The following is a 21,264-nucleotide window of genomic DNA, read 5'->3' as shown; positions in this document are numbered from 1 at the left end:
ATCGGGAAATATTTGCGGTCGAATATTATTGGTAGTAACCACTGCCACCAGCCAGAAACTTTTGAGAGAGGGACTGTACGGTACCCTCTCGAAAATGAATACCAGGGGAAAACTATTAACCCTTCCCAGTACCTCCATAGTAAGATGGGTTGTACTGGTTTAGGTCATAAAACTTGACTAGTAAAGTCAATGGGGACTTAACATGCCCTGGGGGACAGTAGTCAGTCCCAGGGTATGGAGTCTATGTTTGGGGGTCACTATGACACCCCTGTGTCACTGCACTGAGGGTGCTGTGTAACACATGTGTAAAAAGATAGTTCATATGAGGGTGAGATAAACCCCATGGACATGAAACACAAAAAATAGCCTAGAACACACATAGAAAAGATGCCTAAGTGTGGGAAAAAGAGTCACACTCTTAGCAGGAGAAAAAAACAAAGGCTTCAAATCCAGCAAAGCTGCTGGGGGACTCTATAGGTAAGGGAAATTAGCCATAGAATGAGAATTCTCCGTAACACTCGCCCCCCCCCTCACACTCCCAGACTAAGGGACAGGAGGATCTAATCCACTCCTGGATGAGTCTCTTACCTCTAGTCGGTTATTAACATCCTAGAGAGACCATCAGCATTTTGGTGGTGACATCCTGACCTGTGCTCAATGGTAAAATCAAACGTTTTCCTTTGTAAGCTATATGACCTACAACCCCTTTGAGAAACATCTTTCTTTTTAAATCTATAGGGGATCTGGTTGACCAGTCCCTCAGAAGTTGGTACAACTCCTGAACCTGTGATAGGCTTTTTCAAGGGGTCCTTATAAAGAATTCCCTTAGATCTAGAGGGGCCTCCAGGGGTCCTCATCACCTCTCTGTTGGGAGCAGGTTGGGTGTTAGGCCTCTTGGGTGGAGGGGCTGGGGTTAGGCAATGTACCTGCTTCTCCTTCCTCTTAGATCTAACCTTACCTACTTTAGGAGTTTCCCTCCTAATACTAGGATTTGAGTTGGAGTCTTCAGTAGAATGCCCAACAGTCTGAAGGTTTTTGGCTGTAGACTTTTCGTTTCTGGTTTTCCACTAGCACTGAGAATTACCAGTTCTCTTAGGCCTAGAGAGGGGCCCAGTTGGTCTATCCACCTCTTCCTCAGAAGCAGGTGGAGTCAGAGACTTTAAAACTGGGGGAACAATGATGGAGCTTGGTTGGGGCTCCCATTTCCCTCACATACTAGCCTGAAATGTGCCTGGGTTTGAAGTCAACTTACTAACACCAGGGCTTGTAGTGGGGTTCTCTGTAGAGGTTCCCACAGTCTTAGAGGGGTCCCTTAAGGTGGCCTCTCTAGCCAATTTGGTTTGGTTCTGCTTCTCCACACTGGGAGGCCTGGGGGTACTAGATACTACTCCTAGAGTTTTTAGATCATTCCCCAACAGGACTCTCCCAGGCACCTCAGTCTGAACACTGATAGGAATCCTCACCGTCATGTTATTACACTGAATGAGGGCTGGTAGAAAAGTAACCAACTGGACAGGACCTCCGGAAAATTTAGTGGGATCTTTGGGTGCCTTAGCAACATCCTCAGGCCTCAAAAAGCTTTCATCCACTACTGTTCTGCTGGCCCCAGTGTCTCTTCTGGCAGCGTATCCTGGCCATTGACAAGGACACTGTCCATGTAATATACTTTAGAGTTTTCTGGAGGGAAGTCATACACATCCCTATTCTGTTTGCTAACCAGACCCATGGACTCTAAGGATACAGTTGCTTGAAGACTCAAGGGTTCTTCAGCAAAAAATTCAAAGTGAGCACTAGCCATTTGTATTTCTCCCTCTGGGGAGAAGGCTAAGGAGGCAGTGCTGATCCCTGCAGGTTTACCCTTGCACCTGGGATCTCCTTTGATATGGTCAGTTGACCCACAGACATAGCATTTTCCAGTGGGGACTTCTGCTGACCTCCTTCTGGTTGAACACCAGAGGACTCACTAGCCCTATTTGGTTTCCCTTGGGGCTTACCCTGGTTATTTTGTTGTTTGTGGCCCTCTTTGGTATGGGAGGTATTAGAATTATCTTGGTTCTCTTTGGGTGGCTGCTTCCCCTCATCCTTCTTCTGAGTTGCCCCAGATTCCTTGTGACTAGCCCTGTTGGCAACCCACAAGTCAGCAGCCTTGTCTAACTTTGTAGGATCCGTTTTCCTTAGAATCACCCAAGTGCTGTCTGAGGTCAGGAGAGCAGGCATCATAAATAGACTCCAACATAACAAGATTTCTCATTCCCTCATAATGTTTTTATTTTTTATTTTTTTATTGATTTAGCTGTTAAAAACAACTTTTCAATACACAAACACATAATTTTTTTTGATGTAATCATAAAAAAGCATCAGATTTAGAAAAAAATAAAATAAATCATGTTAGAATGTACAGACTCAAGCAGCACAGATGTTAGTGCCCTTCATTTAGCGAATATAAAAACATTTAGCTAATACATAGTAAAAATAAAACAGATACACTTCACAAATAAGTAATTCACCAACATTATAAGAAATAAAAGAAAGGAGGGGTTTCCTCTTTTTTTTAGTTTACAGGCTGCTTGAGACTTAGATTACTTCTCATTTAGCTTATATCTAAACTTAAAGATAATAAAAAGTTGGTTAATGCAATCTGCAAAAGGTAAGTATTAGAGCACAGTAAAAAGGTCCATCGCATTTCTTGGTCAACAGTTTCTATGCAGGGTAGTACTTTCAAAAAGTGCATTGACCTTTGAGCATTCAATTTAGTACAATAACAGACTAATGTTCCAATGATTCTATGGTATGATCTTGCATACAGAATCGACATGTTTGTAGTGCTAGTGATCGCAAATTTCGTCTTGCCTGAACCTGATAAGTAGGCCATAAAACGAATCGTGCTCTCAGGAAGCCTGCTCTTAATTTAGCAGAAGGAAATTTTAAAAGATAAGATTCAGGGCATTTCATTGGTTTGGGCCAGAAGCGAAACTTACATGGTTGACGATACTTTTGGCATTTATCGATGGTATTGGACCAATCTAAGTTATAGAATGATTTTTTGGAGCCCACAGGATTGGCTATTAACTTGTAAATTGAAATATTAACAGATGCTAAGGCTTCCAAACAAAGATTAATTCATAATTTTACAAAGTTCTTATCTGTTGTTAACATGTAGTCGCCTATTACAGATAACATATTCATTTTTTGATTTGCCATGAGACATTTACGAAATAACATACAACATCGCCAAATATAGACCGCATGTATGGAAATAAGGCCTACTTCGTATCGCAACCAGGCGCTTGGAACACAATGGGGGAGGTTGAGCACAGCCCTCCAAAACTTTCCCTCGAGTCTCTCAAGATGCAAGTGATTAAAATTCAATAGGGTTTCAGCCCCATACAAGATGGAAGGGATTGCTTTCATGGACCAGTAGGTTATTACCGGTTGGATTGTAAATTTTCCAAATTTATGCGATATGATTTTAGATTGCGAAATTGCTGTAGTCAATTTTGCCACCATGCGGTCAATTTGACGGTGCGGTATGATCGAGCCACAAAATTCACAGCCCAGATAAGTATATGATTGTACAACTTCCAGTGGAGTATAATTGAATGACCATTTAGGTTTAAATTTATGCAGCCGATTTGCCTTATAGACTACAATCTGTTTTTTTTTAGTATTGATTATCAATTGGTTCTCGATTAAATACACATTAAATGCTTCAATGAGGTTCTGTAAGCCCTTTGGCGTTTTTGAAATGAGGACTATATCATCTGCATAGTTTAGATTAGTAACTTTTTGTCCTTTAAGGACTGGAGCATCAGAGGCGATCTGTAGAAAAATTGAGGTTAGGTCGTGAATGAAATAATTAAAAATTGCTGCGGCCAATAAACACCCTTGCTTTAGGCCCCGGTCTGTCTTAATTGGGGCAGACAACAGGCCATCTAAAGTGAGCCTTACACAAATCGATGTAGCTGCATGGAATGCGTGGATGATATCATGAAGGACTGGGGGGCATTTGTCTCTTGTTAGTTTCATCATAAGCAGGGCACGTGAGACAGAGTCAAAGGCAGCATGTAGATCAATAAACGCAAAGTAAATGGATTGTTTGTGAGACTGACTGTGGGCTTTTATTGCATTTAAAGTTAACAGGTTTATACAGGTCCCCATACCTGCGACAAATCCCGTTTGCTGCCGATCTCGTTTGGCAGTGAGGTCCGTCCAAAGATTGAATTCGATTAGAACTAATTCAGCAAAATGTTTTCCCGGGACATCCAGGAGGGCAATTGGGAGATAATTACAAGGATCAGCATGATCACCCTTCTTATAAATCGGGACTATGACCGAGCATAGCCACGAAGTTGGCAAGATACGACGTTTCATGATTTCTGCAAAAATGGCATGGAGATTTTTTGCCCATAGCCTCGGGTTTGCTTACAGGATGGCATTGTGTAGGCCGTCAGGACCAGCGGCTCGGGAAGGGCTCAACTTTGCGATCAGCTTTTCGAGTAGGGCGGGGGAGCAGGTAATTTTCCACTGAGTTTTGGATTGAATCTTATATGCATTATGGTGGAAGAGCGGGTCACGATATAAGTCTGAAAAATGTACAATCCAAGCAGCTTCGGTTACCGCACCAGTTTGAACATGAGCCTGTGATAGATTAGAATTTCGAATTGAGGAGGCGCCATATTTCAGCCGAATTCTTGGACTCGATTGAGCGCAGCATGGCTTCGCTATCTTGTTGGAACATCCATGCTCGACGTCCGCGAATCCAGTTCAAGTATTTACATTTAATAGTTCTTAGTGCCCTGTGAGTATTGGTATTGTTTAACTTGAGAATGAGTCTCTTTTCTTTACGATATTCGGCCCTGCATGCTTTAATTACAGGGTCGTAAAGGTGTTTATGTTTTTTTATATTTGGGGTTGGTACAATTGTATTCCGGAATGGTTCTAGAAGATCAGTATACTCAATCAAATTATATGAGTTGTCTAATGTAAACAATGGATTTCTCATTCCCTCATAAGTGTTAACTCTGTAACCCTTAATCAATCCCTCGATGTTCTTCAAACACTCATTCACCCAAGTAGCCAAAGGGGTACTATCATGATTTTTGAGGGTCCTAAACCTCTCAAGGTACTGGGAAGGAGTCTTCCAAAATCTAGCTATTAAAGCTAGTTTCACACATTCATAATCGATCCTATCCATCTCCCCCAACTCCACTACCACATCAGATGCAACAGGGGGGAGCCTAGAGAATAACCAGGGGATCAACTGATTCCCTGTGATATCCTGGAGCCCATGATTGTATTCAAACATAGCTAACCAATCTAATACATCCAACTTAGGTTCATACATACCCACAATCTCTTTAGGCATCCAGGGTCTTTTTGGACCAGAAGATCTAGAGGATTCGGGGAGAGAGGCATTTTCCAAAGACAATTTCTTCATCTCAAGCTCACTATTGAGCTCCAATTCTTTGAACCTTAGTCCTTGATGTCTCTGTTCAGTTTGGGCGCTAATTCCTTTGAATTCTAGCTCAAGTCACATTTTTTCTAGAGTGATAAATTCAGGACTTAATGTGGGACCTGACAATGGTCCAGTAGCCACAGGTTGAGGCCTTTGAGCAGGCAGAGGGCCAGAGGGGGTGACATTGTTATCCTCCTCTTCCTCATCTGCTTCAACAATAACATTTTCAAGATTATCATCCTCAACGTTTGCTACATTTGCTGGAGTAGTGGGCACAGCACCACTATCCAGACTTTGTTTTTCTAACAGTCTATCAATCATTTCTGATTTCTTGCCTTTGACAGGAAGACCTTTCTGTCTACACAGATCCCTTAAATAATCAGCAGTATTAGTAAGGAGGGTCTCCTGGCTGTAAGTTTCCATACTTTGACTTTGTTTAAAATAAACTTGTTGTGATTGTTAGCCTTATGGTTAATTGACCCAAGGCACTAGCAGCACACTCAAATGTAAATCCAATACTTTTATCATCACCGCTGTACACCAGTGTTAGGCAGAATCCTGTGCAGTTTCCTTAGAGAGCACTACAGAACATTAAGACTACAGGTATGAGCAATAAATCCCCTTTGGTATCAGTCTGTACCCCAAAGATTTAGTTGGTAGCTGTGGCTAAGCAGTCAGACTTATCTCAAGAGGGAGATGAGCAGTATTCAGGGTTTACACAATAGGGCTATAGTACTATGGCACAAGGAAACACTGACCAAAGCTTTGTATTAAAAAGAATATATAAATGTATTTATTTTACACACTTCTAGTTCAACATATTAATCACAGTCAATAAATCAAGTTAAAATCAGTCAAGAAAAGTATACACAACTCCCTAGTTAAATTGTAGACAAGTTTGAGCAAGAGTGAAAACTGAGCAAAATGGCACAGTGAAAATCAAACACAAATGGGACTCTAGCAATTTCTCACAAGGAATATCTTCTTACACACCCTAGCAACACTTCCCATAAGTGTGTGAACAAGTTTAGGTAAGGCAGTACTTTAGCATAGAGAATACTTAAATGAAAACCGAGCAAAATGGCACTTCACAAGTTTCAAAAGTGGAAGGAAAAGGTGGTTATAAGAATTAGGTGCATCAACACAGTTCTAGTTGAGACGCAATCTAGAGAGGGCAGTTCTAACAATTTCGGCCAGAGTCAATAGGCCTGTGCCAGAGTCAGTGGTACAGGGCAAAGGGCCCAGGAGCAAAATGTTCTTGTAGCTGCAGTCAAGTCTTTGGTTAACGATTCGAAAAGGTGGATGCAGAAGGTGACAGACAATGTTAGAGGATAGGGGCGGCCAACCCAACAGGTAGGTAAAGGATTTAAAACACCTTTAGCACTACCACACGAAAAGGGCGGCCTGGCGGAACAATGTACCTTAATATGAAGAAGAGGCTCCTGCGGTGGCGGTTGTTCCTGGTAGTTCCTGCAGTTCGGGGGATCCAGCAGAGGAAGAGAGGCTCTCATTGTGGAGGAAGGTTCAAGTTACTGTACTACCCAGGGATGAAACCTGCCGCGGTGCTGCCCAACGAATAAAAGGTACGCCCCTTTAAATCGCGGTCCAGGTGGACGGGTGCCTGGCTATCCGGTCTCTGAGTACGGGGTACTGGCGATTCGACCAGGGCAGGTCCAGGAAGGCGATTGGCAAACTGGTTGGCCTCACCAGCTCAAGGGAAGAAGGCTCTTGCAGATGAAGATCTTCTCTCGTTGTGTGGAGAAAAGTGGTGATACGCTGCAGCAGGGCTTCACCGGTGGTTCAGTCATTGCAGATGTCTTTGGCTTCTCTCCTCTTCGGCTTCTTAGTTCCAGTGGCGACGTCTTGTTCTTCCAGTCCTCAGGACCCTGCCTTTTTGCAAAAAAGATCCACATTCATACAGCCTAGCTGTCACTCACACAGTGGAGTGGTCTTCTTGACAGGAGACCCTCCAGCCTATCAGGGCAGAGTGCGACATGGGTTGCTGAGGCAACCCTGTTCAGGGGTCCTACTCCCACACAATGGATCCACCCCAGACTCAGTGGCGCCGAAAGGAAGGCTTCTTGGCAGAAGCCCGCCAAAAGGACGAACAAAGGATCCCCGACCTGGGTTAGGAGTTTAGAGAAAGACATGAGAAAGAATTTATATTAAAGTTCTGGCAAATAAAACCTACCGGAGTAAAGTTAATAATAAAATAAACCGGCGGTATGTTAGAGGCTGTCAGTAAAAGTGGTAGCCTCGAACAATGGGAAAATCTCATAGGGAAATATCTGCAGTTGAATATTTTTGGTAGTAACCACTGCCACCAGCCAGAAACCTTTGAGAGAGGGACTGTACGGTACCCTCTCGAAAATGAACACCAGGGAAAAACTATTAACCCTTCCCAGTACCTCCATAGTAAGATGGGTTGTTGAGTTGATGTAACTGCTTAATGTTGAGCCTTGCCACCTCACGTGGTTGTGCATGTGTGTACTGCTATGTATTCTTGTATTCATGAGCATGTGAATCCATGCCAGACCCCATGCTGGAGAAGGGAACAAGTTACTTAGCTGTAACTGTTGTTCTCCAGCATGGGTCTGGCATGGATTCACATGCGAACCCTCCCTCCTACCCCTCTGTGGCTCTTCTCTTGGTCATACTGTCACTTTACATGCTACCAAATCTGAAAATGGCTGCCAGAGGAGGGGCTTAGGTAGAGGGCAGTCATTGGCTGCGGGCAGTATGACCCAGAGACCAGTGATTGGTTATTAGGAGAAAGACAGTTCAGAAACAAAACTGAAACTGTTTTTGTCTTTACCGAGGATTCACAGCCTGACGATGGGGAATATTCATGAGCATGGGAATCCATGCCAGACCCATGCTGGAGAACAAAAGTTATAGCTAAGTAACTTGTTCCTTCAACTGCAGTATTTTTTTTGCAGCTTTTTTTGCTGAAAAGAGTTCATCGAATGATTATTTTTTATTTGGGGGGGTCTCCCTCAAGCACCCTCCTATATTACGTATTCCCTATACCCCAGCCCGCCCTACCCCTTATATGTCCTTAACCCCCCCCCCTACATATTTTACGGTGTTTTTTTCAGCAAAATATTTACGGCAAAAAGTGCAGTGAAATAAAAAAAGTGCGATGGATGAACGTCGTACACTTTTTGTTTGGAACATCTTGTACTGGAACTCCCAGGTATGTAAACAAGGGTACGGAGTCCACTCTTGCATTGTCCTTCTTTAAACCAAATACAATGCCACGGGATCTAAACGTTTTCCTTGGTTTCAAAACCAGCACCTTTGTTTTTTGCACATTTATGGATTTTAAGTACTGATGCACTGCATTCAGCCCCCGCTGCAACCCTATTGCGTTGAGGCCACAAATGATAATATCATTAGTGTAGGTCATGTACTGCAGGAGGACCAGGCCCAGTCGTGGAGGATTGGTACGAACGTTGATAAAGGTGATCCAATATCATGAATATAGCAACCTTGTCGCTACCCACGACTGACCGTGATCCAACTATTGGAGCGTCTTGTATTGGTATTTTTCTTTCCAAAGAATATTTCAGTATAGATTTTTGGGTTAAAAGGGTGCACACCTTTTATACGTTGCAGCAGTGTTCTAGGAAAATCTCCTCTAGCTGTTTTCTTTTGGTTGGGGTTTCATGATTCATTTTGTGAAAGACAATGATCATTTCTATTTTGAATTTTCTTCTGTTAGGAAAGGCCAGTTGAATTAAATGTGCGTATTTCACTTTAGGATACATTCAGTCCCTGTGCGTATGTTAATGATCCCCCACACTTTTTGCGGACTTAAGCCCTATTGATGACATTTGAAGACCTGTGGAATTATTTACTCTGACTACCTCAGTACCTTTTTGGGTAAATTCGCTTTGTTAAGATTACACTACCCTGCAGCAAAAGCACTTAGCCCTTTTTGGCCTGGGCTAATCCCCTCCCTTACATTCTGCAATCACATTAGGTATTTTTGGATTACTTACCAGTGATCTTCTTTACTCTTTGTCCTGCTCTTCCTGGTCACAGTACTTTCTTTTGTGGTACCCAACTCTACAAATGATTCAGCTCACTCGGTCGGCTACTCCAAAATATGCCTTACTCCTCACATTGTTACAAAACGTAATATTAACAGTTAAAATTCAGATACTGACCTGCAGTTTATTTGATCCCGACGGGTTTTAATGACTCATTTTGAGGCATCATTTTCTGAGATGCAAATAAAGGGGCCCGCACATCTCTTGCCTCACACGGCCCCGCAAATCCCGGGCCACCCCTGACCATGGGTCTGTGTTTCTGCAAGAGGTGGAGGAATTGGGAGGGCTGGTTGGACCTAGCATCCCCTAGCCATAACGCCTACTTACAGCATCTGAGGAGCGGCATCGCAGCGAACGTGTGGTGCATGCCATGTTTCTATGCCTATTGATTCTTACTCTGGGAGCGACTGGAAACAATGAAACACTAAGTTCTCTTCTGCGAACAGACAGCCACAATGAGGCACTTGCACTTTCGTTTCCTTGATCATGATTGCTCTGGTGCAGACTGATGGAAGGAAGGGAGGAAGCAGTGTGCACTTTATAGATTTCTACTGAGCGCAGTTGATGCGATGATGGCGCCGTGATTTATTTGGGCTTGGGAATGAGTGTGTGGCTGCTGCTACTCCATGGATTCGCTGTTGGGAGCATTTTTGTTTTGTATGCCTGGTAGTCACGCTCTGATGTATTCTACATAAGGGATATTATGTGCATCTTCATAACTATTTGTTAATGTGATGTGTGTATACATATATATGTATATATATATAGTTGTACAAGACAGATTTTAAGTAATGCTTGTATGTTGTGTTTTTATTGCTCTTAATAACTTATTGTGTTTCTTAATGTTATTTTTTATGAACCAAATCACAAAATAAAAAAAAAAAACGGCCTCTTTCCTTTTGCTCCTCAGTGATGTTTGGACAGATGGGAGCCTAAATTTACTACAGTCCAGTGATTCACTGTCGTCAGGCACTTTTGGTATGTACAGCAGCATTATGGACGAAGCCTCTAACCTGCCTTCATCAGTTATCAAAGCTGGCTGGCTGGACAAAAATCCTCCCCAGGGGTGAGTATTATCATCTACTCTGGCTGTTTGTATATTTGGGGGAAGGTGGGTAGCTGTACCAATTCATACCCGCGATACATTCACAGACCGTTCTAGTAAACGATGGCTTAGTCTCGCAGTATTGTTTCAATGTGTTATATATACTCCCCAGCTTCTCCTGTTCAGAAATTGTAGGGAATACTGCCATCGTGTGGTCAAAACCAGTACGAATCAAAATAGAGCATGTCACTGCGATCGATCCTTGATTATATTCATGGCCAGTGCTTCCAGTAGGATGATAAATTGATTGGGGCTCTTGCATATCATAATAAGAGGCGTGGCATATGTACTAAGCACACGGCCCAAAACTGTTGAAACTGTCTTTTGTTGTTTGATACCTACATCTCTACTTAAATATAATATTCTTAACATATTAAAGAAGAAATTAAAATACAGGTTTCAGAAAAAAATCATTAACTTCTTCAAGAAAGAAAATAAGGGATTGAGTAGGCCCTACAAATAGCCCAGGTGCAGAGGAATGAAAGTTGCACGTGTACCTCAGTTATGATGCAAGTTACCCACAGGTCTTAGCTATTAACATTCAACCTGTTCCTATACCTTTCCATCGTTGGCTATCACAACCAGTGCTTTAAATGGGATACAATATTCAGTAGGGCTCCCGAAATGGGGCGAGGCCAAATTGCGGTTGGTGTGGACTAGCGGAGGTGAACTAGGCAAGGACCACCTCTCCCAAACAAATAATACATCATGAGGCCCTGCAAACATGTCCTTTGGACCAGCCAGCTGGGTCCCAGGTGGTTTTGTTTGCATCCAGTTTGCATACTGTAAATACAACTCCAATCTGGTTCAGTTCGCAAATGAACTGCTGTCTGTAAACGCATCCCTTCCTGACTCTGTGTATAAGCAATTCAATCAGCGAGTAAACCCCCACCTTTCTCTAAGTAAGTAACCCAGGCCCGGCATGCTTAATAGCTCTTACGTTCTCATTCAGGGTTGGAGCTCTCCTGCTGTCTGCATGCCCAGTGATACTCTTCAGCAACTAGCCCCCTGCAATGAAGGGCTAATAGTATGCACATATTCCCTAGGGAGGCACCCGTTTTCTCAAACTAAAGGCTGTGCCATTTTAAAAGCTGTTAACGGATCCCTGACATCTTCAACTGGCCCTGAAAATACCCAGGAGAGCACCAGTGATAAAGGTGAGGAAGCCAGACAGCACCTATGTAAACTGCTTGCTTTGCATAGAAAAGAGCATTTTGGGAACATAAGAATGAACACACATTTTTATATATGCCATATCTGTTTGAGTGAGTCAGGCCTGCAACCTTTCGGGGCACATACTGCACACTGGCCTTTCGCGTATTTCATGTATGTTAACACCCTGCCAGTAAAGTCACAGTAAACAACGAGCCATACACATACATTTGGAGCAATATACTCTTTGGGAGTCCGGTGCTGGCTGTCCAGCTTTAGAATCAGACTGCTTTGGCATCCTTACACTGCCTGGTACTAGTTGTGGGGGCTGATGGAGTGTAGCCCTGGCTGCCCCTAGCTCAAGGACAGTTTCTGGAGGCCACCAAGTCACCACCCGTCCTTGCCGCAGCCCACTTAAAGCCCTTCTCACACCTCATCAGTAATGGGTTGGTGGATTAGACAAATGCCGCCTGTCCCTCAACACTGGTGAGAAATGTGGAGAGGGCAGGCAGTGTGTCCGCCTAGCCGTACATGGCAGGGAATATGAACAAGTAATTAGTATGGTTCGGCCCCTTCCGCTTCCTTCTGTTATTCCAGCGGTCCCTGGTCCCTGGTCCCTACATCCTCACATATTCATCCGGCGCTACACGGGCCAGGGCCCATGAAGTGGCAGACGCAACATTTTGCCATACGCTCTTTTCCCGCATGAGAACCCGGCGAACGTCATCCCTAGGGTGCAGCCAAGCCGGAACACAATGCATTTCAACTCACCTGGTGGTTCGGTTGGTAGGGCGGCTGGCACTCGTTCGTGTCCTGGGTTGTGCCTGGGCAGGGCTGCCACAAGGTTGGCTTGGGCAGGAAGTCCATAGAAATCAAAACTGCACAGAATCTTGAGGGGTGCTCGCCTTGCCTTTGTATGTGGTGAGTGGCTACTAGCCTGAGTCTACAAGCCTCATAATCCCTGAGTCTCCTGGAGCACACACACGCTCTCGAACTCATAATGCTCCACGCATGTCTTATAAAATAAAATTACCAGTAGCCCCACTGTCGAGGAGAACATTGCTGTGTTATGGACTGGAGCTGTTCTGGCAGATATATATGGGGTGCTCAACTTGGTATGTAAAGAGGTGTTACGTGTAAGCTGTGTAGATGGCTCATTAAGGACCCCACACTCAACGAGCACATCCGTTTCCTCCCAGATAAGGCCTCTGTTTTGAACAAAATCATACCTGATGACCTGGCTCCTTATAATAGAAAGAAAGATTCATCTTTCTGCATCCCTCCTTTTCTTCCATGCCCAAAGGATCCCTGGTACATCCCACTTGCATAGATTTAGAGACGTGTGAAGGGTTTTGAGGTTTGTGTCTAAGGAAAGGACGTCTGGGTTCATAGTTCTTCCTTTCCCTGTGTCTTTCTACATTTCTTTGATCTATCCTAATGACTAAGGACATGTATTCTGAATTAGAGTTAGGAGGAGTAACTACTTGGCTTGCTGCGTCCTTTAACTCCTCTCTCAATCTGTCTGTGTATATAAAACAGAAAATCTGTTTGTTCCTTATACAATTCCACACCGTTCCACCAATCTGCACCACATTTAGCATATTTACCTGTGAGCACCCCCCCCGGACGTCACTGGTTACATTACATGTGGACATCCCACCCCGTTCCCAGGATTTAAGCCCCTTCACACATGCAACGAAAGCCCTGAAACATCAAGGTGGTTGTCATTTTAAGCGTCTGAATGCATGGAACAAATCTCATGGTCCCTAAAAGACAGCGAAAACCACAGTTCAAGGCCCTAGGATGCACCGTTTCCGAGATATTTGCACCACATCACCCGAAATCGGCGAAATATCAATATGGTCGTAGAAGGACCGGACAAATCTCATTTTCAGCATCTCGACGTCAGGAAAGAAACTTAAAGGCTCAAAAACCACGCTTCAAAGCCCTAGGACGCACCATTTGTGAGATATTTGCACCGCAATGCACAAAATCAGCAAGACATCAATGTGGTTGTAGAAGGACCAGACAAAGCTCATTTTAAAGAAGTTGACATGAGAAACAAAACTCAGAGGTCTCTATGGGAGCTTGAAAACCACGTTTAAATCACTGTTTCCAAGATGTTTCCACCACACTGCACCATGCGAGGGTTAGACAAAAGGTGGGGAAAGCGCAGAGAAGGTCCCACTCTGCTGCAGCACGCCAACTTTCGCCTCCCCTCCATGTCTGGTCCAGGGTATGTAAGCCAGCCACATGCACCATTCTCAGTGCTGTTTACTTCAGAGCGCAAAGCACATCAAGCAGTAAGCGACACGGAACAGCGACCTACCGGATCATTGATTTAAAAAAATGAATGAGTTTTATTTGTCTATAGAACCTGTGGAGAGTACGGGTACTTTTTGCTAATCCCCTATAAAAGAGGGTTCTTTGGACATCTTCATCCTATAACGTCTGGGCTGTTATACTTTGAAACCGGGCAATGCATGTCAAAAGTTCCCAATTCCCTTGACGGATATCTATGAACTTGTTTCGAATAGTTTAAGCATATTGGCGATCGAACATTGTCCAGAAGGCTTCTGAGAACTCTGCATAATTTGACAAAATGGGATCATTGTTATCCGCAAAAGGTATGGCCCAGGCTAATTCAGTTTTTTCTAAATTTAGCAATACAAAATCAATTTTGGCTTAATCTGAGCCATATACAGCTTGTCGATTAAGGTAATATATATGGCACTGTGTGCAGAAAGCCCTAAACTCCCCTCCATATTTAGCAGGCATAGGTGGCCCAGGTATATTGGGGCCTAATGTTGGATTCAGTAGAACAGCTGGGGCTAACACTGGTTGACCATCCTCTCGAACACCGGAGGCACGGGACAGTCTTGCATCATTAGCCACCATGGGTGACCTACCACCAGGCACCTTCCTGGAAGCCTGTTCTACTGATCCTTGAAGGACGGTCATTGATTGGAAAAGAACTGCATTTTCTTGCCTGGCTATGTTCACCTCGGCTTGCAGTTTCTGCAAAGCAGTTGTCAATTCTTTTACTACCTCTTCCGTGGTCTGGAAGAACGAAGTTAAAGGTCTCGCAATCTGTCAGCTTCTCAGATGCTTGAGGTTTTCTTAGAAACCATGGAAAGACGTACACCACTACTACCAGTTGAAACCCTCCTCATAACGTTATAACCAACAGAAAGGGGTCGGCTACAACATGATAGGGCTGACTTAATGGTCACACCACTTTCTGGTTTTCTCTCCAGATCACTGACTCAGGGGCTGAATTGGGTGACAAAAGGCAGTCTTTTAGAACCTATAGTCTATGCTCCATAAGCCCACAGATAATACAAATACTCAAAACTGGTCTTTACCTGTACTCCTGATTTGTCTTGCTCTAACCATGGGGAGTGAAATGTTCCTGTTAATATCACAGGATAATTGCAGCTTATGTAAAGCTTCTGACTTCCTTTTGTGTATTTAGCACCTTATGCAGAAAGTCATTATAACAAAAACGACTTGTCTCACTGCAGTGCACAATAATAACTCTCCTAGAAAACAAGGATTAGGGACTTTACTCATAAGGCTAAGAAGACAGGAGAAGCTAGGGACTGGGGGAGACACTAAGAAACATAGTAACAGTGGCAGTGACATCTCCCCTCCCACTCTTACCTGGCTAAGTACCTAAATTTCCTCAGACAAGAGATTCCTGGCGAGGTGCAGCACAAAAGAAGTTGCGAGATGCTTCTGTCTTCTTCTTCTTCAAATTATCGAATGCGTGGGCGGACCCACGCAGGCGCTTCCCCATCCAAAAGGATGATGTGCACCTACCCCACCAATCTTACACACAGCCCTCACATTCTCATAACTCCTCCCACCGCCCCGTCTGCCCCACAAAATCCAGCAGCACACTGCTCCTCTCCCTGCCTCTCACCCCGACTCCTCCCAGCAAAGCCTTCCCACTCAGTGCAGCCACTCCCAGCGCAGACAACCGAACCCTCATCAACTCTCTTTCCTCAACATGCCTCTCACACGCAAGTAGAAAATGTCCTACAGTCTCAGGCACCCCACACACCGCACAGTCCCTCGACTCACGCTTCCCCACTCGAAACAGACTGTCATTCAGCCCCACATGCCCTATCCTCAACCGGTTCAGCATCACCTCCTCCCTCCTTCTCCATTCCAGTTTCCCTGCATCCACCTTCACAGACACTTTCTCACAAACACCAAACATCCACCTGCCCTTCACCCCACTCTCCCACCTCTCCTGCCACTCATCCATAACCCGCTTCACCACCACAGCCTTCGCCTCATCCACACTCAAAGGTATCCTCACATCAACTGCTCCTCTCCTCATACCCGCACCCGCCGCCAAATCCACCAACTCATTACCCAAAATGCCACTGTGACTGGGGACCCATGCCAACTCCAGATCCACCCCCCCCAGCACACACCGATCAATCTTCCTCCTGATGTCCAAAATCACATCCTTCCTATCGCCATCCCCTGCCACAATCGCCTGTAACCCACTCAATGAATCCAAAAACACCACCACCTTCTCAAACCCCAACTCCCCTACCCTATCAATCGCCAATGCAATCGCCACCAACTCAGCCGTACAAATCGACACGTCATTCGTCAGTCGCCCCACTTTATACTCCCCAGTGCTTTCCAGATAAAACGCCATACCCACTCTCCCAGACACAGGATCCTTCGAACCATCCGTGAACACCTTACACCCTTCCTTCCCTGCCACATACGCCTGACCCAAAGCCTTGATCTCACCCCGCAAACCCCGCTTCTTCGACACCACACTCGCCAACTCCAAACACACCTTTTGAGACCCCATCATCCACATCGGCCATCTCACCAAATCCGTACCCGTCACAGCCAACAACTCGCCCACACCCCACTGCACCCCCTTCTCCCACATGTGAAACCCCAAAGTGCCCCTCCACTGGTCCCTATAATAGTCAAACCTCCAATTATACAGCAAACATTCACGCACCGGGTGAGCCACACTCTTCGCACTGCACTTCACCCACCACCTCATGTTCAACGCATCCCTCCTCAACCCCAACGGCATCTCCCCCACAAGCACCTGAACCGCATTCACTGGAGAGGACCTCATCACACCCGAACACACCCTCAATGCCCTCGTCTGCACCCTATCCAACCGCAGCTTCTGACTCGCTGTGAAACCCACTGCCACCTGACATCCAAAATCCATCGCACTCAAAATCAACACCTTATACAACATTCGTAAACACTTCTGCTGTGCACCCCACTCTTTCCCAGACACCGCCCGCAACAAATTCAACCTACGTTTACACTTATCCACCACACCATCCACCTGCAAATTCCAGTTCAACTTCCTATCCAAGATCACCCCCAAGTACCGAAACTCTTCCACGCTCTTCACCCTCACACCTTTCAAAACCAAGTCCAACTCCTGCTGCACTCTTCTCCTCGAGAAAACCATACTCGCACTTTTATCCACAGACACTGAAAAGCCCCATTTCCACACCACTCCTCCATACGCACTATCGCAGCTTGCAGCCGACTCTGCACCACCAACAACAAACTCCGCCCTCTTACCCATACCACACCATCATCTGCGAAGAAATCCTCCTGACACCCGATACTCGCCAAAGCCTGAATCAACCCATCCGCCATCACATTAAACAGCATCGCACTAATCACACTCCCTTGCGGCGTCCCATTCTCCATCTTCCAAACCTCAGACATCACCCCCCTCACTCTCACCTGAAAGGTCCTATCAGCCAAAAACGCCCTAATCCACCGAAACATCCTCCCCTTCACACCCATCTCCAACAGTCTCACCAACAACCCACTCCTCCACACCATATCATACTCCTTCTCCAAATCCAAAAAGATCGCCCCCACCAGCTCCCCATCACACAACGCCTCCTCCACACCAGTCACCAACCTCACTAACAGATCTGCCACCAACCGATTCCTCCTGAACCCACTCTGAAAATCACTCAAACACCCATTCGACTCCAAATAAAACCCCAATCGCTCAACCACCATCCGTTCCATAACCTTACACAGCACAACAGTTAGCGCAATCGGCCTGTACGACTTACACTCCGTAGGGACCTTGCCACCCTTCAAAATCACCACCACAATCGCTCTCTTCTGCAACCTCGGCAAAACTCCACTCTCCCAGATCTCATTGAACAGTGAACAGAACCTCATACTGCTCTTCCCAAGGCCCAACATCCGCCAACAACTCCCTCATCTCCTCCTCAACCACACCCATACCTAGCCTCACCGCCTCCAGGAAGTTCCCTGACTGTGCACCCCCGCAAAATACTCCCCCAACAAATTCGCCTTCTCCCCATCCTCACTGACCACCTCCACCCCTTTCAACAACACAGACATACCACCCTGCGGCCTCATAAACCCGGACATCCGCTTATACTGCTTCCAGCCCTCACCCACACCAGAATTACTCCCCAGAGACCCACAATAGCCCCTCCAATATCCACGCTTCCTTTTCCTAATCACCCTCTGCACCACCGCCTTAGCCTTCTTATATGCCAACAAATCCTCCAACATTCCCGATCTCACCGTCCTGGCCCTAGCCTTCTTACGTGCCGCCACAGCCCGTGAACATTCCACCGACCACCAAGGAACCTCGACCTTCCCACCCTTCCCCTTCACAATCTCCGGAACTGCCGCTACTGATGCCGCTCTCATTCCCTGCACCAGATGCTCATTCCATTCATCCACCCCCCCATCCCTACCCCGAGGAACAATCAATTCCCAACACAATCCCTTATACAACTCCCAATCAGCCTTCCTAAAATTCAACCGACTCCCAAGCATCTGGGACCTGACCCCTACTTCACCCTCACAGTCACCAAAATGCCAGAATGATCGCTCCCCACATCCCCCTCGCGCACCTCCCAATCACATTCACCCGCAATTGCAGCAGACACCCAGGTCAGATCCAAACACGACAACTTCCCAGTCCTCACATCCAACCGCGTGCCCGAACCATCATTCAACAAAAACAGACACAATTCATCCGCCATGCCCTCCAACAGTTCCCCAATCGCATCCGTCCGGTCACTACCCCACAACCTATTGGCACTGTTGAAAACACCACACAAAACGCAAGGTCCCATATGTCTCCTTATCACTCCAGACAGCACACCCACCTCCACCACCTCACACGGATTATAATAATTAAACACCAATACTTCCGATCCCCCTACTCGAATCCCCGCCCCGATAGCCTCCACTGCTCCATCCACCACAATCTCCCTGGTTTATAGTCATAATATCGAAAAAATAATGTCGAATTACCAAAATGTCGAAAACACATACATATAATAGAAAGTCATTAATTCGAAAATAAAATGTCGAAAAAAAATCGAAAAACCAATGTTAAAATAACTATGTAAAATGTCACACATACTAACGTTTTTTATTGGGGGGGGTCCCCCCCAAACCCCCCAACCCTCCACTCCTCCCCATCCCCCCCCAACACCCCCCATGGATATACCTTTAATTTTTTTAAAAAAGTATTTAATAAAACATTAATTAAATAATTAATTATTTAAAAAACCCCATCCCAAACCCCTACCCCAACCCCCCCCTCCTCCCCATCCCCCCCACTCACCATGGATATACCTTTAACCATTTAAAAAAATTATGTTTTATAAAATATAATTAATTAATTATTTATTTAAACATTAATTCGAAAAAAAATCGAAAAAAATTCGACATTTTTGTAATTCGACATTTTGATTTTCGACTAAATATTTTCGACATTTTGACTTTCGACATTATTGTATTCGACATTATGACTGGACACCAATCTCCCTTGCAACCAACCCCATCCAAACTGACAGAGCCACACCCCCTTTAACCCCCCCAGCCTATCCTTACGAAACAACTGAAAACCCGGAATCACAAACCTCAGATCACCCCTTAACCACGTCTCCTGGATACAAACCACATCAACATTCAATTCCCCACACAACACCGCTTTCAACTCCTGCCCATTCCTCAACAAACTCCTCGCGTTCCACTGCAAAATCCTCAGGCCAACACCCCACTCTGCTTCCGTACTTTAGCAACCATCCTGAACATATCCTGTTCCAACACATCCACAACACTCAAAAACCTCCTCCCCGCTTCCACCACTCCTTTCGTAAGATCCGACACACTGACAGACAAATTCCCCTGAACCAGTTCCAACACACTCACCATAAAGCACATAAACTCAGTTTTCGGGACAACCACCATTTCTATGCCTTTCACCTCACCCACCATACTCTTCCTTCCCACAGCCTCATCCACCACCGGCTCTCTCCCACACACCTTTGCCACAGCCTCCGCATAAGATAAACCTTCCGCCGCCCTCACCTGCACCACCTCTCTCGCCACCCTGTGGCTCTCACACCCCCTAACCGCAGTAGAATGCCCACCCCCACAATTCACACACTTCTCCGCGCTCTCCACCATGTATTCCTCAATATCGTGATCTCCACCACACCCCCCACAGTGCCTCTCATTCCTGCATACTCTCTCCACATGTCCAAACTGCTGACACTTATAACACCTCAAAGGCAACGCTACATAAACTTTCACACGAAACCTCTGGTAACCCAACTCCACCACCTCCGGGCACTCCGCCCTCGCAAACCTCACTGCCACAGTCGTAGACACCACATCCCCATGTGCATCTCTCCTCCCCAACCTCTACGCCTCCACCACCCCCACATCCGCCAGCTGCTCCTCCACCTCAGACATATTCACAGACACCGGCACTCCATACAGCACCCCCTTACACGACACACCACTTTGATCAAACACTCGCACCGCATGCCTACCCAGACAACGCACCTCCAGAATCTTAGCCTTACTACCAGCATCCGTCCCCTCCACCAACAACCGGCCCGCAGCCACCACTAGCACCCGAGTGACATCCCCCACAGCCGCCTTCACCCATCCAGCAATCACCATCGGATTCTCCCCCAGAAACGTCTTCACACGACTATCAGGCTTCAACACCACCCCCACACACTGTCACACTGCATCTGCTCCACCCCAGACACACTGCTCCCTGAGGCCCCGAGCCCCTCCAAAATGCACTTTTCCTGGGTCTCTGACCCAGAGTTGCCCCGGTCCAGCCCCCCTCCATCATCCCTCTGTGTAGACCTGCTGCGATGCCGCCCCTCACTTCCTTCCTTCCCCCCTCCACAGATGTAGATTTCACAGTCAGCGTCCTCCCCCTCTTCGCCCCCTCCTCCACCCCCCTTCTTTTCAGCCTTCCCACTCCCCTTTGCCATCCTTACCACCTCCTCCAAGCACACTCCCTCCTAGACCCGCCTAGAGAGTCTGCTCCGCCTCCTCGAGCCCAGCACCCTCCACCCAGACACCGCTCTGCCCTGCCTGAGTCCGCCTCCTCATCTGATGAAACACTGCTCTCTTCCTCTCGCGTTTGCGCACGGCCAGGCCTGTGTTCA

General features: G+C 46.0%; 1 protein-coding gene across 11 annotated transcripts in view; it reads left to right on the top strand.

Annotated features, from left to right (window-relative positions):
* ARAP1 (ArfGAP with RhoGAP domain, ankyrin repeat and PH domain 1) overlaps positions 1–21,264 on the top strand; it is a 2,533,956-nt gene that overhangs the window by 1,262,006 nt on the left and 1,250,686 nt on the right. For all 11 annotated transcript variants that reach the window (XM_069640265.1, XM_069640269.1, XM_069640271.1 and 8 more), the window contains one exon: positions 10,421–10,576. In XM_069640265.1, coding sequence (XP_069496366.1) covers positions 10,421–10,576 — 156 coding nt within the window. The remainder of the gene's footprint in view (positions 1–10,420; positions 10,577–21,264) is intronic.

Source organism: Ambystoma mexicanum, chromosome 7q, assembly GCF_040938575.1.
Source record: "Ambystoma mexicanum isolate Mex_15411 chromosome 7q, UKY_AmexF1_1, whole genome shotgun sequence".
Taxonomy (NCBI): domain Eukaryota; kingdom Metazoa; phylum Chordata; class Amphibia; order Caudata; family Ambystomatidae; genus Ambystoma; species Ambystoma mexicanum.
This window is presented reverse-complemented; position numbering and strand designations above follow the sequence as displayed.